The sequence below is a fragment of the Alosa sapidissima genome, chromosome 16 (assembly GCF_018492685.1).
Source record: "Alosa sapidissima isolate fAloSap1 chromosome 16, fAloSap1.pri, whole genome shotgun sequence".
NCBI lineage: Eukaryota > Metazoa > Chordata > Actinopteri > Clupeiformes > Clupeidae > Alosa > Alosa sapidissima.
Window position 1 is genome coordinate 34,326,555 of NC_055972.1, and position 25,555 is coordinate 34,352,109.

The 25,555-nt window shown below is 38.7% G+C and overlaps 1 protein-coding gene and 1 long non-coding RNA gene across 5 annotated transcripts in view; both read right to left on the reverse strand.

The window, feature by feature from the left end:
- Positions 1-25,555, reverse strand: part of LOC121685489 (serine/threonine-protein kinase 32C-like) — a 288,624-nt gene that overhangs the window by 201,911 nt on the left and 61,158 nt on the right. For all 4 annotated transcript variants that reach the window (XM_042066054.1, XM_042066056.1, XM_042066057.1 and 1 more), the window contains exon 3: positions 19,845-19,996. In XM_042066054.1, the coding sequence (XP_041921988.1) occupies positions 19,845-19,996 (152 nt within the window). The remainder of the gene's footprint in view (positions 1-19,844; positions 19,997-25,555) is intronic.
- On the reverse strand, positions 5,911-7,677 carry LOC121685512. The gene is made up of 2 exons (XR_006023370.1): positions 7,136-7,677; positions 5,911-6,033 (listed from the first exon to the last, which is right to left on the reverse strand). It is a non-coding gene; the product is annotated as an uncharacterized LOC121685512 (long non-coding RNA).

A 25,555-nucleotide genomic window follows, 5' to 3' on the forward strand; every position in this document is an offset into this window, starting at 1 on the left:
ATGATTAAACTTTTTTTACCAGATCTAATTCATAGGTGTCCTGTTATTTAGAATTAATAGCCACCCACCAGCCAATCAGAAAAGAGTATTTCTTCTCTCCGGGCGATAATGGTATGTAACATACAGTTATGAATTGGGGGGTTTCCACTACAGGAACTCCGGGATAGTTTCTGTGTGTCTCCACTGTTGGAACCCCTCTTTAAGAAAAGGTTCCAAGATTTTCTACAGGAGTGAAACAAGTACCTACCTAAGCCTGGCCAGAGACTTTATAATGAGGAGACAGCACTCAAAAAATTCTCCATAGAGATGCATGGGGTTCGTTTGTAACGCCAGTTGTCTACACATATATCTCACATATCCCGCCCCTTCCGCGGCAAAAAAGTCGACATGTGAATACGTTGTGCCAATCATGTGGTGTTGTGAATACATCGTATCAATCATGTGTTGTGATCTCGCTGCTGGAGCAAGGTTGGTGTCGTGAAATCTTGCGCACGCCGAAATAGATGCCTGATAAGTGCCCCAAAAGCATTGCAATATGGCAGCTGAGTGGAGGGACGTGCCTAAAAGGACTTTGGCCTGGCAGTCTAACGTGTCAAAGGCAACATTAATGTGACAGGTCTATGAAGGCCATGTACAAAGGCTGCCCTTGTTCACAACATTTCCCTAGAGTTGGTGCACTGGGAAAATCATGTCTGTTGTACTGAATGGCTGGTCGGCGGAGAGGACGGGCGTACAGGTGGCGTTGGCTCTGGAAGGGGAAGCGCTACAATTATTAGAAGACCTGCCGCCGGCAGAGGAAGCAAGCTGGACCGCAATCGAAGCCGCTCTGCAACGACGATTCGGCCAGAGAATTTTCACCAGCGATGTTAGAGAGCAACTTGCTTCCAGACAGCGACACAAGGACGAGAAACTGGGCAAGTTCACGGCTGACCTGCAGCTGTATTGCCGGCGGGGCTACCCAACGTACAGCCAGAGTCTACATGAAGAGATGGCACTGGAAGCGTTCGTGAGAGGCATCCACCCACAGTGGCTGAGAGAACACCTTCGCCTGAGCGCCCACAGCTTGCTGTACGCGGCACTCGCGGAAGCCAAACGAGTGGAAAACATCTTCCGCACATCAAGTGAATACTTCGAGACAAAGGCTTGACCTCCTTTTTACATCCTGATAACAACCATCATAGCAACCACTACCTTAATGTCAACCTATCAACTGCCTTAGCAATCAACATCAATACCGTAGCAACCAGCATAGCAACCACAATGACCATCCTTGTAACAGTCTAGCAATCATCCTAGTGTAGGAAGAAATTGTAACCTTAAGGAGATGTGTGTGCAGGGGTATAAGTGTCCTGTCTATATTTACAAAAAATAAATGTAATTAAATGTATTAAATTTATTCAGTTACATTTCTGGTCTTTGTTTGTGAGGAAGTTATTCATAGAAATATACAAGTGGACAGAAATTGAGATGATATGTTTCTGACATCTACGGTATTCCTTTTTCAAAGTGTTTTGGAAATAAGTGCTGGATCTGTTGAGATAGAGGAGGCCCTGAGAGGGAGGTGCCATCTTCGCTAATAGGGTTAGGCGCCGAAACACGTTCTAATATGGCACCGGTGCCGACGCAAACGGTAGTAACGGCATCGAATAACAACGTGGATTTCGGTGCTTAAATTGCGTTTTATTTTTTATACGAGGCATCACTGCATTTTATGCGCCATCTCTAACGTCTTGCTCTGATAGCAACACATACAGATACAGTTAGCTAACATAAACACTGGATGTATAAACCAGAGGGGTGCACCCCATAGGCGAGTGGACAGTGTTTGACAGCTTGCGTGAGCCCAAGTAGCTTACTTTAAAGCGATATCGCGAGCTCCTGTCAATATCTAGCAGTGGGCCTAACTACACACAAGTAAAAGGCTATGAAACAACATCAACAGTAGCCTATACACATTATCCATGCTAATGCGCTAACTGGCATTTATTTGAAATGTTATCAGCAAAGTTGTAAGGTGAAAACTTTATTTCACGGTGTGTTCTAAACAACATAATGGCGTATTAATCTTTCATATGCATGAGGCCCATATAGCATCACAATGAATATGAAGATCATGTTAAAAGTTAGCTGGCAATAGGGTTGGGCACCGAAACACGGTTCTAATATAACTGCATCGAATAACAAAGTGGATTTCGGTGCCTCATTTCGGTGCTTAAATAGCGTTTTTTTTTTTTTTTTTTTTTTTTTAATAGGCATCGCTGCATGTCATGCGCCATCTCTAACGTCTTGCTCTGATAGCAACACATCCAGATACAGTTACCCAACACAAACACTGGATGTATAAACCAGAGGGGTGCACTAGGAGAGTGGATGGACAGTGTTTGACAGCTTGTGTGAGCCCAAGTAGCTTACTTTAAAGCGATATCACGAGCTCCTGTCAAAATCTAGCAGTGGGCCTAACTACACACAAGCAAAAGGCTATGAAACAACATCAACAGTAGGCCTATGTTACACAATATCCTTGCTAATGCGCTAACTGGCATTTATTTAAAATGTTATCAGCAAAGTTATAAGGTGAAAACTTTATTTCAAAGTGTGTTCTAAACAACATAATGGCATGATATTAATCTTTCATGTGCATGAGGCCCATATAGCAATGAATATGAAGATTATGTTAAAAGTTAGCTGGCAAAAACATAAATATGTAGGTTACATACCTGATGTCACTGTCACTGAGCTGTCAAAGAGGCTACGAAACCATCTCCGTACGTTATCGCTAATTAAACTCAGCTGACTGGTGTTAGCGCATATCCCATAGTTGCTGTTAAAATGGCTAGCAGGCTAGCGTTGGGAATCTAAACACTTCAACACCGACATGTAGCCTAACATGTTCAAAACTATTGCGTGTTATGGGGGAAGACATGAAACTTCTTGAAGCATTTGGGAACACACTGAATTAACTGGAAAGTAGAGTCCCTGTAGATTAGCTTGCTTGCAAATGCCGTTGTCCATGACCTGGCAGTTTTATGGCAAGCGGTTTTAACATACCTTATGGCAAAACGCCCACACTGGGTAAACTTGAAAGCAGAGCTTTAGCCTACCATTGTGTGTGCATGCATGGCAAGCTGTTTTAACATTTAAATGTATTATTCGTAGGAGCAATGAGATATTGTAAATTGAATATGCCAGTTCAATTTCATGTTCAAATTTGTCTTATCAACAATAAAAAAAAGCAATTCATGCTTTAGACCATTTTAATTTAAAACATTTTAAAAACAAAGTACCGGTTCAGGCACCGTTTCGGCACCAGCACCGTTTTAAAAGTATCGATTTAGCACCGGTATCGGATAAAACCCAAATGATACCCAACCCTAGCTGGCAAAAACATAAAGGTTCCATACTTGAGGTCACTGAGCTGTCTAAGAGGCTACGAATCCATCTCCGTACGTTATCGCTAATTAAACTCAGCTGACTGGTGTTAGCTCTTAGCCATAGTTGCTGTTAAAATGCCTACTAGGCTAGCGCTGGGAATCTAAACACTTCAACACCGACATGTAGCCTAGCATGCTCAAAACTATTGCTTGTTATGGGTTAAGACATGACATTTCTTTAAGCATTTGGGAACACACCGAATTAACTGGAAAGTAGAGTCCCCTGTTAGATTAGCTTGCTTGCAAATGACGTTGTCCATGACCTGGCAGTTTTATGGCAAGCGGTTTTAACATACCTATGGCAAACCGCCTACACTGGGTAAACTTGAAAGCAGAGCTTAGCCTACCATTGTGTGTGCATGCATGCCGTTTTAACATTTAAATGTATTATTCGTAGGAGCAATGAGATATTCAATTTACTATCAATATAACAGATCAATTTCATGTTCAAATGTGTCTCATCAATAAAAAAAAAAAAGCAATTCATGCTTTAGACCATTTTAATTTAAAACATTTTAAAAACATAGTACTGGTTCAAGCACCGTTTCGGCACCGGCACCATTTTAAAAGTATCGATTTAGCACCGGTATCGGATAAAACCCAAACGATGCCCAACCCTATTCGCTAAGAAGGTTGGCGCCTTCCCTTTTAGTTTAATAGGGTTAGGTCAAAGTTTGGAGAAATGCCACAGATGTCGGTTGTTAACCCTTTGCAGACTGTGGCGAACATTCCATTTTTTCATACTCGATGGCCTTATGGCACAAAAAGGCTTATTGTATGATTATGCTACATGACAAAGATACAATATACCCACCACTCTAATCAGGAGAAATAGCCCTTCCAAATGGTACAAAATATAATTAATAAGTTTGAGGAGAACATACATAATTTTTAAAAAATATCTTTAAAATTCAACCCCAAAACACGAAAATATCAGTTTGTCAAGATTAATCTAATTTTTCTCCCAATTTCTATTGTATATAGAGAAAAACATAAGAGTGTATGGGAGTTTCACAATTTTGTCCTCTACTGAATGATAAAAACAGAATCAATGTGTCACCTTTTGTTCAAAAGTTACGATAAATTTATTGGACCTTTGCAGACGGCACGAAACATTCCGTTTTTTCATACTTGATGCCCTTGTGAGACAAAAAGGCTTATTGTGTGGCCATGCTACATGACAGAGATAAGATATACCCACCATTGTAATCAGGAGAACTAGCCCTTTAAAATGGTACATATCATAGTTAATAAGTTTGAGGGTAACACACAATGTTTTTAAACAAAATCTTCAAAATTCAACATCAAAAAACATGAAAATACCAATTTGTCAAGATGAATCTTTCTTTTCACCTAATGTCTGTTGTAGATATAGTGTCCAAAGGATAGCCAGTGTTGTGTTCTCCTCAGTGAAAAAAAAAAAACAGAATCAATGTATCACCTTTGGTTCAGAAGTTATGATTAATTTACTCATAACAATAACAAGTTTTAATTTCCCGGTTTGGCATCTGACCTAAAAATACAGATATAATGGTCATGTAAAAAAAATAAGCTGTTTTACCATCAAAACAAGCTCAATATGGGATGTCTTACTGTACTCTGAAGAGGCTAAATCAATTGTGGGGAGGACAGATAAAGGCTGAAAGACAGACTAGCTGATTGTAACTGCTTCTCCGTGTGCTTCATTCTACTATGAAAACAAGAATAGAGACACTGGCACATGTGTTAGGTTTACGAAAGGGGAAATAAATCATTTTATTTAGAAAAGTCTTAAACAATGTGATTAAATAACCAGGAACAACAACTTAATTAAATAACCAGGAACAAAAACTTAAAATAACAAACATATGTTTACAAACATGCAGTAACTATTAGAACTACAAGAATGACAAGACAACAGTATAACAAAGATCAACAAATCTTACATGGTGAACAAAACATCAATTCATACTAACATTCACACACATATATATAAACAATTAAAACGTTAGAAGAAATTCAATACATTTAACAATCATACAGCATATAATTCGATACAATATATAATTATCCATATCATTTGCCCCACACATAAGGTGATACACTAACGCCACATTCACACCAGATCCGTGGTGTGTGCATTGTCACAGCTGTGGCATGGTTGTTTGTGTATGTGTCCATCTAAGCCTAGCAGACGATGGGGTGTAAATGCTGTTGGTGTCTCTGTCTGTGTTGGAAGGATAGGCAAAGTGTATGCTTTCTACCTGACATGGGACTTGACCAAACTCAAAATAAAGAAATTGTCAGATAAGAAATATAGAAATTGAATTACAAATCTAACCAAACTATTATCACTATAATCCCTCTCATTATTATTATAAGCAACACTCTTATCACAACCAGAAATGTGCTTGCGCCCAGATGGACGCACACACACACACAAACATGCTTACCCAGCTGAGGATGATGGAAGATTATCTCCTCCTGTAGCACATCATTGTCTTCTTCATCCAGAAGCTACCCATCCATGTCCCATGTCCATGCCATCTTGGTCCTTGGGGTCATATTTGCCATCAGCAGTCGGCTGCTTTCACCCCAGTTGCACATACTTCTCTCCCTCCATCTAAAATAACAAATCACAGGTCTGATAGTGAATAGTTTGTTTAGTTTTATTTTACATTACTTCCACATAATCTTAATGACTCTTTTCACTAAAAGCATGACTCTTTTCACTAAAAGTATTATTGTCACTGGAGGACTCCAATATTGCTTGGAGAGGTAACATTAGTCTCAGAGCTCACTACAGTAAGTGTTATTGCCTTGGCTAAACCATACATAGCATACCAGCTTACAAGCAAAAATTGATTTATTAACATGAGTCAGAAGATATGACAGAAAACATCTAAACAGCGTATGCATACACATCGTGCATAGGCTACTGCAGTTGCGTAAAGACAAAACACCCCCTTAGAAAATAATGTGTTGACGAGTAGGCTTGGGTGTATGAGCTCCCATCATAGTTAGCCACCCAAAAACCTCATAATCGTAGCAGCCAACCTTACAGCCTAAAAGCTAAACAATACTAAGACACATTTATAACAAATCTTCAGTCATGTATTCATGAAAACAGCAGTCAATGAATAAAATCTTTACGTTACACCATCGGTGATCAACACAGTCTTCACGTCGGTAACGTAACATTAACGTTGTCATTCATGTCAGATGTTTCTATCTAAGTAACTTGGCTACAAACAACTGTAAATTGTGCTATACATGAAGAAATGAAAGGTTTATTTGACAATAAAATACCGATTAGGTCTACTTGACATAAAGTTGGCAGTCATGAAGCACGGGAGTGAACTTTATCGCGACTACGCGTCAAGGACATGTTGCAGCCTCTCCTGATGCTAACGTTACCTAACTTAGCTAGTTTTCTATCAGATGACAAGCAAGCAACATCGTTCAAAATAGAACAAATCGTTAAAGTTTCAGTCTTAGTAGGTCTGTAATCTTGGTTGACATATAGTAGCCCCCCAAAAGTTTGCTAAAGATTATGGTGTGCTAAAATACCAGCGGTCATCAGCTGAAGTGAACACACACACGCATTGTTACGGCCATGCATACAAGGTCTAATTACCAGCAAAATAACTTTTAAAAACATAGTAATAGTAATAAGTAATAACATGGATAACAAGTAATAATAACATAAAAATACTTGTTTTTACCTCAGATGATCCAGTAGTTTCTCCTTTAGACGACGTCAAGATCAACGATGCATAGTGCTTCCTGCTGTTTTTCCTCTAGTGGAGGGAGACGTCAACTTTTGATTTTTCCTTCACGTAGTAAAAGAAATTCGCGCCACAAATCCCTTAACCAATCATATCGCCAGAAAGCCTATGATGTGACGTTTTTGAGGAAGTTTTCAGTAATAAAATTGGTTGGGGTAGAGTTGGTAAGTCCCGCCCTTTCCGCTATCCCCGCTGGACCTCTAGATTGAAAAATCGTTAATGCAAGTTAATGTGAGAAAATAATTATTTTCTGGTCCCGTTTGAATTTTGCCATGAATGTGAACATATGTTGTCTGTGAATTTTTAATATAAAATTTCGTGTAAAGAATGCTACAATTGAGCGGGTAGAAGGTTGATGCTGTTAAACTTTGCGTGAGAGCACTTTGTGGACTACAACTTTCCGCTAGACGACAGATCACTAGTTTCCCATAACAACCATCAGTTGGTCGAGATGTAGAGGGTTATTAAGATCGACTTTGAACACAGTGAACCATACAACTTTACAATCACACTGTATCGTAGTGTTAATGTGTTGAGTGAAGCTAGACATGTTTCAAATATTTTTGTTACCATGTGTGTTTATTCCTGCCGTTACAAAAACTAGCATCTCAGTTAATGTTAGCGATTAGAGCTAGCTCACACAGGCGACATGTAGTCTTTTCCACAACTGATACCCGAAGAATCATATAATATACTGTCAAACTCGTAACATGAAAAATTATATTAAAAATTCACAGACGACATATGTTCACATTCATGGCACAAATCAAACGGGACCAGAAAATAATTATTTTCTCACATTCACTTGCATTGACGATTTTTCAATCTAGAGGTCCAGCGGAAAGGGCGGGACTTACCAGCTCTATGGCGGAGTTATTAGACTGAACGTCATCGGTACTGGGGTACCGAAATTAGAATGGGCCGTCTGCAAAGGGTTAAGGGATACAACCTTGTGTTCACTGCTGAGGAGTTGGGTGATGTTGTCATGGAATGATTGACATACCACAAATGGAGATGTATGCTGGACTGATGGGTATAAGATGTGTGGCTCCTAAGGATGGGCATGATTAATCGACGATCAATAGTTGATCATTAAGAATTTCATCGGTCACGTTAATTTGTTGTCAAATAAACTAATGCAGGTTGCGTTACATAGTGTGTCTTGAAGCAATGAAATGAATTTCACTGTGTGGTAGCAATTAAACATTATACCACCCAGGGACAATATTTGACGCTATAGGCTACTCAGTTACCTTTTGATTTATGAAGAGTTCACGGTGAAGTGTGGCGTGGGACCATTTTATCGTTTAAAAAAACGATAACGTTAGTTCACTGCAAACACTGCAATGTAATAATCGATGAAATAAGAGCTCTTCTTAATATTTTATATTGTTGGTTGGTTTAATACCTTGTTGTTAATGAAAAGTCGTTGTCCTACACCATGGGTCTCCAACACGTCGCTCTCAAGCTCAGTCACTTGCCATCCCCTTCTGAGCTTGCCAGAGGCTGAAGCAGTAGGCCTAGGCTACGAGTACTACATTTAAACACAATTGTTGCCACGACTGGAGGCATTCCAGCCTACGAATTTAATAAAGTAAATCAAACTCAATTTAGGCTACTTGGCTACGCAATAAGGTTTCCATTACAGCACAGTGCACATCAAAAGTGGAGCGCATGGCGCAACAAGGTTTTTTAATCACTCATATGGGTGTGTTTGGGGCGTAACATCATTTTAAACCAATGAGAATGACATCCGTCATTCCCTTTAACGGCGCAAAACGCGATATGTCAAATAAATGCATCGGTATTTTGGCATTCAACGGCACATTTGAAGGAGGCTGCTTGCGAGACCGCATAAAATAGTCATTCTTAAACCATGCATTACTAAAACCTAGCATAGCCTTCACGCATTTGCGCATCTATTATTTGAACTCATTGGCAAAGTGAAACTAACTTCACCAAGGTGTCAGTCAACGAAGACAGTTTTATGCAGTTACTTTCACTATTGACTGACATGGGTTACCATCGAAAACATAGGCTGGAAAAAGCAACACTTACCCTAATATTGCTCAAATGACTGAATAAAACAACATTTATCCTGCAGAGGAGTTGCTTATATCTCGTGACAGTGCGTCTTCAGTTGTGCTCCATACGTGTCTCTCGCCTCTCCCCTAATCACTTTTAACCGTCATTACCAATTTGCAAATGATGGTGAATAACTACTCATCATGAAATGTACAGTATTTCGTAATATCTTTATTCTAATTATGTTTCCCATTGTAATCGGGCAATTTGTAATGCTTTGCATGGACGTGCGCTGGTGTGCGTTCATGAATGATAGAAGGATGGTGCGTGCACCTGCCAATATGACTGTTGACATGCGCTCTTAAAATAGCATATGACTAACAACTCGCCATTGACTTCTGACCAGGCTTAGGTGGTGTACGATAGCGATTTTTAGACAACGCGACAGGCCCCTCCCTAGGTTGTTAATTGCCACACCCCTGGGCGCAATGTTTAAAAAATAAACGTGCAAAATACCAAATTAAACTTTCCGCGGGTGAAAAACGAGTTTTACGCCATGCGCTGGTGCCCAAAATACAGCCCATTGTCTTTTAAGAAAATGCAGTCCATTTTTCGGTTCCAGCAGCCAACAACCTCAGAACTGACCCTTCAGGCCTCTCAGGAGGATATCCACCCACTTCAAAGACAGCAGGAACGCACAAAGCCTATGGCAGGGCATTCAGGCCCTCACGGACTACAAGCCTGCGCCACAGAGCTGTGAGAGCAACATCCCTCTGCTCAACAACCTGAACCGCTTCTTTGCTCGCTTTGAAGCACAAAACAGCACCTGCCCACAGAAGACCCATCCCCCTCTACATGAGCAGCCCCTGTGCCTCTCTGCCGACAGCGTGAAGAGGACACTTGCTGCTATCAACACCCGTAAGGCAACAGGTCCAGACAACATCCCAGGTCGTGCGCTGAAGGACTGCGCAGGGGAGCTTAAGGATGTCTTCACAGACATCTTTAACACTTCCCTGAAGCAAGCCATCGTCCCATCATCAGCTGTAAGGATGCTGAACTCTCTCCCTCCTCTCCCCCCTCCACCCTCAGCTACATAACATCCTGGACATTGGACCCACAATGGCCGCCTGCACTACTCCACTTGCACACTTGCACACTTGTACACTTTACAACTTGTTGTTGTCCTGAAAACACAACACTTCTGCTGCTCTTACATAACTTGCACCACTATGCCACTTTCTTTCTTACTTAGGTCAAACAGAACTACCCAGGCCTTTTATTGGCCTGACTTTGCACTAGTATTTTATTGACTGTCTATGCACAATTTCAACCAAATTTTGCTGCTCTTATTTTTTTCATTATTATATGTGCCCTCTTATTTACTTATTTACTTACTTTTTTGTTTACTTGAATGTTATGTTTGTCTGTGGACTTAAATTGGTAAAATATGTCTTGTCTTCACCGTGGGATAGTGAGAAACGTAATTTCGATCTCTTTGTATGTCTGGAACATGTGAAGAAATTGACAATAAAGCTGACTTTGACTTTGAGGAGGCGCAGGCCTTCTAACCTAGCGACCACCATAGCAACCAGCATGATTGCCCTAGCAACCAGCATAGCAACCACGTTATTTATGCGTTTTAGCTTATTGGATGTTGCGTTAATGCAGATAACTTTTGATCCGTGTGCCCAATTTTCATAAATGAGGTACCGTTGGAATCCTTGGATGAGGCCGAGTTCCATTAAGGCGAGACACTACAGGTGAATAGGGTAAATTTTTAAAATAATAGACATCACCATGAAACTTACACAGTTGATTACTTACACAAGTATGAACAAAAAATGTATTACAAGTTTTTGAAATTTGAATGTTTAATTATGCAAATTAGGCATTATCTCATTAAATATGCGCAAATTTGCATATATTTTCGGTAGATAGATCTGAACATATGATAAAGCCAGGTACAAAATTATTTTTTCATTTTGTTTGCATACAAGATGAAAATAAAATTACAGAGGGATTTCAGGATATCTGCTTTCATTACCTAGGAAATCAGAATATACTGTCCATAGCCTTAAAAAATCGATTTTTGCCATATATTTTTGATTAAAATGTCACATAAATCAGGCCAGGAATGATTTATTAACAAATCCCTCTGTAAATATCTTCAGAATACTGCTAAGTGTATATCTGGAAAGTTTGGTGTACATAGGTGCTACATAGGCTGAGATGTTTCTACTGGAAAATGAGAAAAACACCTAAATGTGTAAATCGGGCTTTGTTGTTGTAGTAATGTGAAAGACTACATGCTAAGGTAGCAAATTAGCCCAAAATCTCGAAATTGACCAGTGCATGAAAAAACGATGTTTTCACCTGCCGTGTCTCGCCTTAACCTGACCCTAGCCAGATGAATTTCGTTCCGCTTAGCTCCGCCTAGCTTCACTCACATCCATCTGGGACCTCTTCCATTGAGAGTGATTTCTGCAACCGACTTTATGGTTCAGCCAATCAGGACGCAGGGCGGGAGTTTCATAGATGTGACATAGCGTAGAAGCGACTGTGACACTGTTATTAGCGTCACGGGTTGGCTTCGATGTGAGTGGTTGAAGTCGCACGTCAATAGATGACGGACAAGTGGCTTATTCAATCATATGCAAGCATTTTTTGATTAGGTCCTGCCTTCTGATGGAAGGCTGCTTCAATGGATCGGTTCCAGATGGATGAGTGGAGCTAGGCAGAGCGAAATTCATCTGGCTAGGGTCAGGTTAGAGTTCCATGCCCCTGATCAAACCCACTCTTGCAGTTCCTCGGAACCGCAATTCTAGTTATTACAGTGCATGAAAATGCACTGTTCTGTTATCCGAAGTCTTCTTCTTATTACAGTGCATGAAAATGCACTGTAATGTTCTTCCTAGGCAACTTCTACTTATTATTCCGCTTACCACTTTTTCCGTACGCAATTTCTCTTGAACAGTTTAACTTAGAAACTTCATTCAAACTTTGTAACGTAGGTCTTCAAACAGATCGGGTTGGTATGACTTTTCAACTTTGAAACTTTTATACTTTTTAAACTATTAAAGAAAAACTTTTTAAAAATCCCCATAGACTTAACATTGCCGATTGTGACATCATAATACGGCCGTTAAGCAATTAGAATCCTATGGCAGGTGTTCAGGCCACCTGGATCAACTGCCAGTCTCAGGCTTTAAGCATACAAACTGGCCCTATTAAGACTACACATCCTGTTCAATTGCTTCCTCTGCCAAAAACTGTTTCAAAATAAAAGTCCTCACTACAATATTTCATTATTAAACAATTTAACCCTTTAAACTACTGAACTTTTTAACTGTTCAGCCATTGTAACTGTTACTTGTCATCGACTATGACTCCTACCCACTGTAGCTAGTTAGCATGTTAGCATGCTAGTTCACATTTTAGCAAAACTGCTAAAAATGATTAGCTAAGTAACATGGTTAGCATGTTAGCATGCTAGTTCACATTTTAGCAAAACTGCTAAAAATGATTAGCTAAGTTAGCATGCTAGTTAGCATAACTACTAAAAATGATTAGCTAGGTTAGCTAAGTCACATGGTTAGCATAGTTAGCATGCTAGTTAGCATAACTACTAAAAATGATTAGTTAGGTTAGCTAAGTCACATAATTAGCATAGTTGGGATGTTAACATTGTTAGCCTGTTAGTTAGCATAGTTAACATAACTACTAAAAATGATTAGCTAGGATAGCTAAGTCACATAATTAGTATAGTTAGCATGTTAACATTGTTAACATGCTAGTTAGCATAGTTAGCATAACTACTAAAAATGATAAGCTAGGTTAGCTAAGTCACATGGTTAACATAGCATTGCTAACATAGTTAGCATGTTTAGCAAAACTACTAGAAAACATTAGTTAAGTTAGCTAAGTAGCATTGCTAGCATAGTTAGCAAAACTGCTAGAAAACATTAGTTAAGTTAGCTAAGTAGCATTGCTAGCATAGTTAGCATGTTTAGCAAAACTGCTAGAAAACATTAGCTAAGTTAACTAAGTAACATGGTTAGCATGTTAGCATTGCTAACACTGCTATAAAACATTAGCTAAGTAACATGGTTAGCATAGTTAAAAATCTTAGCATAACTGCTAGCAAACATTAGAGCCATTCCAACTTTCAGTTATCGTCAAATATCTACCTATACACAGCCATTAAACTATTTGAATATTAACATTCATTAAACTTCCAGTCTGTCAACAACTTTTAAACTATTTACCTTCAACTTTTAAACAGTCTACTTTTAAACTATCTATTAAACTATCATTAAACTATCTATTAAACTAGCTGCCTATCAACAACTTTTAAACTATCTACTGTCTATCAACAACTTTTAAACTATCTACGTTCAGCTTTTAAACAGTCTACTTTTAAACTATCAACTTTTATTAAGCTATGCAACCACCATGTCTATCCTAGCATCACCGTAGTAACCATCTCTGTATTATCTGTTTTAACTATACATGATATTTTACATCACAACTTTAGCATTTTCATGCACTGGTAATTCCTTGGAATTGCATTTCTAGTTATTATTATTATTACAGTGCATGAAAATGCACTGTTTTGTTATCCGAAGTCTTCTTCTTCTTCTTCTTCTTCTTCCCACCAAATTTCTGCGTCTAATTCAGCTTTAACCGTTTAACGTTCAAACTTTGTAACGTATGTCTTGAAAAGGACACGTGGGGAATGTATTTTTCACTTTTGTAAACTTTATACTTTTTGAGATATTAATAAAAAACAATCTTATTTTTCCCCATAGACTTATCATGGGCTGATGACATCACAATGGGCTAATTAACTTGATTTGCACCTGTATCAACTTCCAGCTGCTCACTACTAGGACCCATCAAAGGGCCAGTTAAACTGATTGCACCTGTATCAACTGCTTTCTGCTTAACTAGGCCAACTCTCTCTGTGTTTCTCCATTCTACAAGGATATAAGGCACATTCCATCCAACTTTCTATCCATTCATCCTCTTCAAACCATTCACTCATCCACCCATTAAACTATCCACCAACATCCATTAAACAATCTGCCTATCAACATCCATTCAACTTTCTGTCTATCAACATCCATTACACTATCTAAATTCAACTTTTAAACTATATACTCTGTCTCAGGCTTTAAGCATACAATCTGGCTCTATTAAGATTCTGTTCCTATTTCCTCTGCCCACAACTGTTTCAAAATAAATGTCCTCACTACAATAATTCACTATTAAATAATTTAACTATTTAAACTACTCAACTATTTAACTGTTAAGACATTTCAACTGCCAGTTGTTATCAACTATGACTCCTGCCAACTGTTTCCAAATAAAAGTTTGTTTTGCATTTTATGTTAATATACAGTATATTTATATTTTCATGCACTGGTAATTTCCTCGAAATTACATTTTCTAGTTATTACAGTGCATGAAAATGCACTGTACTGTTCTTCCTAGGCTTCTTCTTCTTATTCTTATTATTTTTCTTACGCACTTAATGCAACTTCAACCGTTTAACGTAGAAACTTCATTCAAACTATGTTACATAGGTCTTACTTAGGACATGTGTGCTATGTATTTTTCAGCTTTGTAACTTTTATACTTTTTAAACTATTAACCCTTTAGGCGCCAGAGGTTTTTTTCCGAAACAATCAATTTTGACATCTTCATTTCAAAAGGCTATATCTTAAAAGTGATAAGAGATAGAGACTTTCTGTAAATTAGAGAAATATTAAGGATGACCCAAAGTTTATGTAGAGATTAAATGTTTATATCTAATTTGCATATTATGACGTCATATGGTGGCGGCCATTTTGGATTATAGAATTTTCATGAAAAGTCGCATGTTTGAATGATAAAATGCACCACTTCTTTCCCCCCAAAATGTCCCTCACCTTCTGTATGCTATATTGCACAATACTGAATGCTCAGGTAAATAGTAAGTAGTGAACAAACTGTGTAAATCATTACTAATAAATGGCCGAAACAAACCAAATGCATGTAGCGGTAGACTGGCCTTTTGCTGTAGAGATTTTCCATTTACTACATACAGTAGGCACTCTGATTCCATGTATGGGGCACATATAGATTATTCAGATGACACACAAACACAAGTAGACAAGACCTGTTTAGTTCAAAAGCTCATTTGCCACGGCAAGGCACAGATCAGGAGTGAGATGACGAGACAAGACAAGAGACAATGTTAGTATTGTTTTTCTTTTTGTTGTTTTTGATGTTTTTTTTCTTAGCTGACAAAGAGACACACATCACAAGGACATGAACACACAAAAAGGAACACATAGTGTATGTCCTAAATGATCAGGGAAATAGATAGCAAATCAACAGTGTAAATCATTACTAATAAATGGCTGACATTTTTTTTTTTTTATGTAGCAGGCCTTTTGCTGTAGAGATAATGACTCCCTATCCATACAGGGCCGGCATTCCCATTATCTTGTGATAGACTATGCATGACCTAATGTGTGTGTGTGTGTGTGTGTGTGTGTGGGAGAGGGAGAGGGAGAGAGCGTGTCACCACCTTCACCATGCGAGCAGCATGGCCAGATCTGCCTCGCGCGCGCCGAGTGGAGAGAATTTGCGCAGCTCGGACTAGGCCTACGGTCATTCTCATTGCGACTCCCCACACTGCCACTACGTTCCCCCCTAACTCTCCTATGAGCACTTCGACCTCGTCTAACATACCCAGTCGCATTAGACAAAGGCTCCACCACGTTACTGTCGCCGCGATTGTGGAGAGGCAAAAGACAGAAGCTAGCGCTATTAGGCTACCTCCAGCCTTGTTCGCCACACCACTAACACCCTGCTAACTTCCTGATGAACGCTCCGAACCCGTGAAACATTATTCCCACCAGTGACATTGGGCAAACGATTCAACGTTTGTGCTTGGTGTAAGCTAAACTATGGAGTAAACTCTCACTTTGTCCAGCTGCATCATTGAAGGCAGGGACGCATCTGAAGCCTCACTAAACGAATCACCGTCATTTCCTGAAGGCAGATATTCCCCTTCAGAATCAGGGTCCGCGAATAGAAGACCCAACACTTCATTTCAGGTAAACTTTTTTGATGCCATTAGACGATAATCTAATGCAAATACTCGCTAACGTTGACAATATCGCTCTGACTAAGTGGCTCACACGCACACTAGCTCCGGTATTGCACGTACTAATTCAATGTGCTGTAGCTCAAAAGTTTTGTTTAAACCATGACCTTTTTCGGACTCGGGGATGACGTATGACATGTTTGCCACCTAGTGGAGTGGATGTCGAACGAAATATGACACCCTATTTGACTAAATCGGCCGTTTTATTCAGTACCGCATCTTGTCGAGTAAACTCGACAGTGGCGCCTAGAGGGTTAATTAAAAACTAATCAAAATTTCCCCATTGACTTAACATTATGATTATGACATCACAATACGGCCGTTAAGCAATTAGAATCCTATGGCAGGTGTTCAGGCCACCTGCAGTCTCAGGCTTTAAGCATACAAACTGGCCCTATTAAGACTACACATCCTGTTCAACTGCTTCCTCTGCCAAAAACTGTTTCAAAATAAAAGTCCTCACTACAATATTTCACTGTTAAACAATTTAACCCTTTAAACTACTGAACTTTTTAACTGTTCAGCCATTGTAACTGTTACTTGTCATCAACTATGACTCCTACCCACTGTAGCTAGTTAGCATAGTTAGCATGCTAACATAGTTAGCATGCTAGCATGTTAGCATGCTAGTTAGCATTTTTAACAAAACTGCTAAAAATGATTAGCTAAGTTAGCTGAGTAACGTGGTTAGCATAGTTAGCATGTTAGCATGCTAGTTAGCATTTTTAGCAAAACTGCTAAAAATTATTAGCTAAGTTAGCTAAGTAACATGGTTAACATAGTTAGCATGCTAACATGCTAGTTAGCATAATTAGCAAAACTGTTAAAAATTATTAGCTAAGTTAGCTAATAATTAGCATTTTTAGCAAAAAAACTTGGTTAACATTATTATCTTTGATAACATAGTAGCATAACTGCTAGCAAACATTAGGGCCATTCCAACTGTCAGTTATCGCCAATTATCTACCTAAATAATTTAACTATTTAAAATATCCACCTATTTAACCATTCAATCATTCTAACTATATTAAACCTTATCTACCAAGCAAATCATTTAACTATATAAACTATCCACCTATTTAACTGTTCAGTCATTCCAACTATATTAAACCTCATCTACCTAGTTCAGTCATTCCAACTATATTAAACCTCATCTACCTAGTTCAGTCATTTGAACTACATTAAACCTCATCATGTTGGTTGCCAATTAGCACATCATCTGTTTTAACAATATATTTCACACCATATGTTTTGCATTTTCATGCACTGGTAATTCCCTGGAATTGCGTTTTCTAGTTATTATTATAACCTTTTCTTTTTACCTTTTCAAGAATGAATGCGACTCTAACCGCTTAATGTACAGACATGTTGAAATAACCGTTCTGAAGGTCTGGAGTGGGGCAAGAGAGTTATTATTTCAGATTTTTTAACAATTGATACTTTTTGAGAAATAGGGGATTAAAAAGGTTAAAAAGCTCATTCCCCCCCCCCCCATAGACTTGATTGGCTGTGATGTCATAATGGCCTAAAGCCAGCTGCGCTCGTTAAGCTCCCAGAGTAGTTACCGGGCTCAGAACACTGGCACAGGTATCACCTGTGAATCCAACTGTCTCAGCTTCTAATGCATACAATCTGGCGCTCTCTAAAACTACACATCCTGTAATTAACTGGTGCGCATGCACAGTAGCTTTCTCCTAGCGTCATTGACAGTACAGACCCCTTTACGCCATCCTCTTGGAGAAAGTTTACGCTCTTGGTTTCTGCTTCTGGACGAAACAGACATTTTCCTACCACACCCAATATAAGTTACAATTAATTTGTGGTTTTTATTCGAATGGAGTGTGTGAAGTCTGTTTAAAACGACTCAGCTAGTTATCTTCTAATCAAGCAAGCAAGCTGGCGTTAACATAAACGTTACTTGTTAGCAACAAACTCGTAGTTTAGCTGCTACGTCTAGAGAGGACGTTAAGTTTAACTCTAGCTAATTTGATAATATTGGTATTATGTCGAGTAAGTTCATAACTTTATTAAGCGATAACCAAGGATTCAGTAGGTAAGTTATTTTATGTTAGCTAAGACCTCGGGAATGTTTTAGGGTTGTGTGCAGTGGCGGCGGTAGTGCTAAGCCATCACACTCAAACAGCCTAAACCAGACATACCTAGGCCTAGCCAAATTTATCCTGGCTGTAGATAAAGCAGGATATGAATTTCCCAACATTTTGCCAGATTAGGCTAATAGTGGTTTACTGAGGTTTAATATCAATTGAAATACCATTGAAATCATACATCCTACAATAAATATTAAATTACAGTGATCAGTGTGCGGTGATTTTTGATCTTTCACTCTTGGATTATACTTACCTGCCTCACCTGCACCTGTTCAACTGAAGGTTTGTGCACAGGGACACCTATGGACTTTGATTACCATTGAAATCACGTTGATCTTTAGTTTGGTTGTAATTTCAACATTGTTTCAATATTCATTTTAGTGGAAATACCATTGAAATCCCGCTGATCTGTAGTTAGAATTTCAACGTTGAACGCTTCAATATTAATGAAGGGTGCAAAAGTTATGTAGAATCAATGTTGCAGTGCGACGTTGATTCAATGATTTTAACGTTGACAAAGTAGCCTAATGTTGATTTAACATAGATTCAATGACTAATTGCTATCTGGGTGCAGAATGAGCAGTCATCAACACCAACTGAAGGCCCGTTTTGCAGGTAGCCTATTGCATTGCATACAATTAGGCTTTCTCTGAAGGCCAGCTTTCGTGCTTATGCCACAACTTCAGAACGGCTTGACATAGGCTACATGCTTCAAATTTGGTGTGAACATTTGTATGGACCCAATGATGGAAGTCAAATGTCAAGGTCAAACCCACCTTGAGTGTGATATCTCAACGCCACACACACAAGGTTTTTTGGTAAGAGGGTTTGTATGAACTCAACGATTAAGCGATTCAATTTTTTTATTTTTTTTAGGAATCTCCCCACCAACATTTAGCCAGCAGCTTTCCATCCACTATTGTAATTCCTCTGGCATTACAGTTCTAGTTTAAGTAATAATTCAAAAGAATCCATAGATTCCAGTGATTTTAGTAAAGCTAAGGAGGGTTTACTGAAATCATTGGAACCTATGGCCTCGAGGGGCTAATTGTTACACAGATCATAGTCAGCTGACTAGGCGTAACCCAGTGTGCCGCGCATCATTTAAACACTAACAAAAACAATCAGAACAGGGCTTGCGATCAATTGAGGCTGATCTAGTCTGGAAAATGCCTTTTTGAAATAATGTGCTACAAGTATACTCCCCAAAAAGACATGCAAAGACAGGAATGAATGTATCAGTCCATGCTCAGTAGTTACTTCTCCTACCTCTGATACATGCATACTTCTTCCACAATCTGTTTTACAACACATGCAGAACACAAAAAGTATTAAGTGAAAAACACAAGATAGTCACCAGAGATTTACTAAAAAAACATGTTCAATTTCCTGTAGGATCTCTAGCTCTCTAAAGACGTTTCGGACCTCATCTCGCTCTATGCACTGGTGTTTGTTCATATACTTCATGGCATACATCTTCTCTGTGTCCTTCTTCTGAACAATGCATACCTGTGAAGAAGACATAAAAGTGGCATTAAAATCACAACCCACATGATATGGTCTTCTATGGCCAAGATAGGCTGCTAAAGTTAGCAAGCTAGCTATCTTTTCTAACACCACTTTGTAACTAAAGATGTGAGTCATTAAAGAGGAACTAGCAAACAAATTTGGCTAGTCTGTGTGTTTAACTGCAAGCTCATCTGTCAATTAACAGTTAGTCCATTAACTAGGACTGCAACACAATTATTTTTCATAGTTGATTAATCTGTTTCAGAGAATTGTGAAAAAATGGGTAACACCTCCTTTGACATCCACTAATTACTAAGTATTTACCTAGTAAATATGTGGTAAATTACAGTATATTTATTTGTAATTACCACAGGTAACATGAAGGTAAATACAGGAAAACTATGTGAAATCCTAAGAAACATCTCAACTATTACCCATGTAATATAAAGCATTATTGGGTAATTACTGAAAGTAATATTAACATGGCTAGTAAACCAATTTCTAGGCTTTTGCCCAAATTTGCACTGTGGCCTATAATCAAATGCTTGACCTCTTTGGAAAGCTGATACCCTGAAGTTTCTTAAGAAGCCATCAGACGGGCCCGAGCATGTGTGGCTCTGTCATGAACAATTTGTTCCGGCTTGCAAAAAAGTTCCGGATGACATAATAATCATATTCCGATCTCACATTCAGGCGGGGATCACATTAGCTAGCGGCAAGCGGCAGGTTTCCTATTGTTCTCTACGGTTCGGCAGCAGAACGGTGGCAACGTTGGCGAAACGCTAGCATTGAGCAAGCTGACAAAAAGTATTCAATTGACAAACCGTTTGTGTTGCTTAGGAACGAGACAAAACTTATTATGGTCTGAGCGTTGCGTTATGTTTGCCGCTGCCGCTTGCCGCTGGCTAATTTGATCCTCGCCTAAATGTTTCTCATAGAATATTGGTGTTGTTGCTATGACGGCTGCTGTCACGGGATGATCCATTTACCCCTTTGTGACTACCGAATCCTACTGAGGTAAACGTGCGAAGGAGTCCTTCAGCAAAAAGGGGTTGCATGGCTTGCTTGGCAGCACGCTTTGCGTTACAGGAGAAGGCCTACCTACCTAGAATAGTGTTAATTGTGTCACCTATTTTTAATTTAGTCATAGTCTTAGTCTTGTGACGAAATGTCCTTTTTAGTCTTTGTCATATTTAGTCATTCAAATATAATTTTTGTTGACTAAAAGTCTCGTCATTTTAGTCTAGTTTTAGTCAAAAGAAAACTAAAGGTATCTTAGTCTTTTTTAGTCTTTTTTTTATAACAAATTATTTCTGATTACCATTTGAGTCAAATAGTGTTTCACACATCTCAATTTTCCAACAATATTGTGTGTCCACAGGGCTACTCGTCTGTTATAATTACTCATTCTGATTTTTTGTCAGTCAGTATGTTTACATGCACAGGTAAGTCGAGCTACAGTTATAGCTCGGCTGGGATTTGACCATAGACAGTAAAAGATTTGACTGGACCACTGTCATATTCGTAGACCAGTGTTTCTCAAAGTGTGGTCCGGGGATCACTGGTGGTCCGCAAGCTATCCCAAGTGGTCCGCGAGCAGACGTGGTAAAATATAATATAGATGAGTTGTTTACCAAATAACTTCTAGTTAAATCCAAACAGTTCTGCAACACTGTCTATGTAAGATATGCCAGTTTAAATCATACAGAATGAATCCTCTGACACAATAAGCTGTTGCGTATGAACTCATTCGGAATATTTTGAAAATGTAACAGCTAGATATTCTGTCTTCTCATTTTGTAGACGAACATGAAGGGAGATTTTATCTTTTATTTCATGCAAAACATTTTAGTCTCGTCTTTTTTCGTCAACAATAATGCATCTTAAGATAGTCTTAGTCAAAAAAAGTTGCAAATTAATCTGGTTATTACGGCCTGGCAGCAATTCCACAATGTGTGCATTTGACTGTAACATTTGCCATGCTTGTTACTTGGTGACTTTTGTTGTTTGCTAGTCGTGTTGATAGGTTAATGTTAGTCTGTTTTTAAGACAATCTAAACTGTTTGAATAAGAAATAAAGTTTCTTAGTTTGTGTTACCAGGGATGGGTACAAATACATCAAAATGTATTTCCAAATAAAATACCAAATACCCACCTTAAAAATGTATCAAAATAAGCTACAAAATACAGCAGCCAAAAAATGTATCAAAATAAAATACTGTATTTTATCAAAATACTACAAAATACTTCTTTCTAAAAGCCTTTTTCGTCTATCTCTTCACTTGTACACTACCTGGAAAAACATCTGAAAGCAATAGACTCCTTCCATAATCAATCAACAGATGAGATATGCTGACCCCTCATGTTAGACATCCCAATATAAACCTCTGCCAGGGTTGGAGCCAGAGAGCAACCGGTGGGGGGGGGGGGGGGGTTGTCATGAGCACTGACAGGGGGTCACCTCACGCCACTTTTATCAGTTATTTTTCCAAAATTGCCATATAATAAAGAGCATCCTTCAAGCCTTTTGGATAACTGAAACTATATGATCATGGGAGAAAATAGTGCAAGACCATAGCGGTCATAGCCTATAGTGTTTAATAGACTAGCACATAGCGTTTAATAGAATAGTTGCATAGGCTATAATACAAGTAAATAGACTATAGTCATAAATAAACAGACTCACCACTAGCAGGCCTAGGCTACAGTTGAGTGCAAAATCTCATCATCACTGTGTCTTTCCATTCATTTCAAAATGTTCTTGTAAGATCCTGCTCAAAAGTCAGTACTGATAATATTGCAACACTGAACATAGGCTATGTGATCGCTCAAACTGTTCTTTAAAGTACAGAACTAACTAACACATTTACAAAGTGGCTAGGTAGAGGCACCAAATGTGATGGAAAGATTAAGAGCGAACAGGACACTCAGGCATGGCTTTTAGTATTTTGTGCTGCTCTGACAGTCCACTTTTATTGACTGTTAGTCTACTGTATTTGAGTTTGAGATGTACTATTTTGCAGCGACAGGCTACGAATGCCGACTCCACAACTGTCACACTTCCCAGCCAGGCCATGATAGGCTTTTTGTCAATGCATCCAAAAATTTCTCCCTCTGGATAAAGCAGGTTAAGACCTGTACCGTGTTGTGCTCACTAAAGGGCGATTCCATCTCCCCTATTGAAGTAGCCCTGAGAAATGTTCGGTAACTCATGGAACACTTCCTTAAGTACAGTATACTGACAGTATTTACTCTGTTAGTGTAATAGATTGCCCTATGAATCTGTGACAATAACTCAAAGACAAACAATCCAAATGGATGACTTATTTAGGTAGTATTTTAACCTAACTATTTCTACCACACTTATGGTGAGTTACAGTTGAATAATTTTGTATACACCTGAAACTGGTGTGTGCACAACCTCTATCAATGTAAATACAAAAAAAAAAAGAAAATCAGGTTGTCACATTAATACCATCCTATCAGTTAAGCCAATTAGAAGCCAATAATTCTGACATTATTAATCATTTCATATTTAAAATGTGCAAAATTGGAAATGTCCTTGTTTGAGGTATCTTGTCAAGTTACCAGAGCACTGAAATATTTCACAGGTCAGAGAACTGTAACTGTAAAACACAAAAAAGAAAGGAAAATAGCAAACTCACTCGTGTTGCGATCTAAGCTTGTGAACTCAAGTCCTTGTGCTGTCCATGTGTGAGCAAAGGAGTGTGTGTAACCTAAGCTAGTCGTGTCTCCTCAGCTGATGCCTTTAAGCACAACTAACTTCTCAAACAGTGTTGCATTCAGACGACGCCTATGGGGCCTGTTAATCAGTCCAGCAAAGGAAAATAAACGCTCTCCTGGAGCAGAGGGGCTTGACCATGTGAGGGTGCCACAGACAGACAGAGACAGAGATTTTGTGCTTTATAGATGGTTAGATAGATGTCTTCACAGTGTTTCACAGAAAGTATTTTACAGTATTTTGAAAATACAAAAATACACAACACTGAAGTATTTTGATACAAAATACGAAGGCATTTTCATCATCTCAATAAAATACAAATTACAAAATAGTATTTTGTATTTGAAATATGTATTTTAAAGGAACCGTATGTAGGATTTTGGCCAAAACTGGTACTACAATCACTTTCAAAATACTGTAGAGCGGTGTACACCGCAGATGTGGTAACTAGAGCAGAGCTGGCAACCCAGATGCCGAAACACTACTGACTTTGTGATTACTAGATAGGTGGAGGGTGGCGGATCAGGCTAAAACACAAATATGTAAACATCAACATCAGTTGAGGGCTGCAACTTTTTTAAATGACAATATCCTGGCCGGACTACTGTTGTCAGTGATATAAGTATTTGAAATTAGCATGATTTCCTAATGTCTAGTGATAAATCAGGGCCATTTTATGATTAATTGAATTACATTTCTTACATACGGTTCCTTTAAATACATGTATTAGAAATACTGCCCATCCCTGTGTGTTACTAGACTATTTGACAAACAAGAAAGGGCAAAGATGTCTTGATTTTGAATGAAATAGTTAAAAACCCCTCGGGATGAATAAAGTATCTGTCTGTCCATCCATCTATCTATCCATCCAGCCATTCTAAAAGAAAAAATAGCAAATTATAATAGAGCTATTCGGAATGAGAGAAGGAACCACTTCTCTAAGGTAATTGCTGAAAACAGTGGAAACTAGGGTGTTGTTCTCTACCATTGATAGGCTATTGCATCAAACACCTTTTGATACACTCAGTCAGGCATCCTCTCTAAGATGCGAAGAATTTGCAGACTTCTTCAAAAACAAAGTCATTTCTATAAGGGAGGCTATTGGTAACACAAGTAATATGTTTGATAGTACACCCAAAAACAGCCCCCCAAAATTAAGGTCCTTTAGCACTATTACTCAATCTGAGCTTGGTAAAATTATAGCTCAAACCGGCTCCTCAACATGTGTGTTAGATCCAATCCCTACTAGATTCCTCAAAAAAGTATATGATAGCTTAGCTCCCTTTATTCTCAAGGTAATAAATATCTCATTAGAAACAGGTATATTTCCAACTGCTTTTAAAACCACTGTTGTGAAACCTTTACTAAAAAAGTCAACCATACCATAAGTCAACCAATCTGAGCACCTACAGGCCTATATCAAATCTACCGTTCCTGAGCAAAGTACTTGAAAAAGTTGTTTGTAATCAGTTAAATACCTTCCTCAACGGAAACAGTATCCTTGAAAAATTCCAATCAGGTTTTAGATCAAATCACAGCACAGAAACGGCTCTAGTAAAAATAGTCAATGATCTCAGACTGGCTACTGACTCAAACAAAGTCTCAATCCTTATTCTTCTGGATTTGAGTGCGGCATTTGACACCATTGATCATAGCATCCTAATTCACCGCCTTGCGAAGTGGGTGGGTCTCTCTGATAATGCTCTAAACTGGTTTCAAACCTACATTACTGGCAGAGATTTTTATATCAGTCTAGGAGATCATGTATCTGAAAAACATGACTTGCCTTTTGGTGTGGCCCAGGGGAGCTGCCTTGG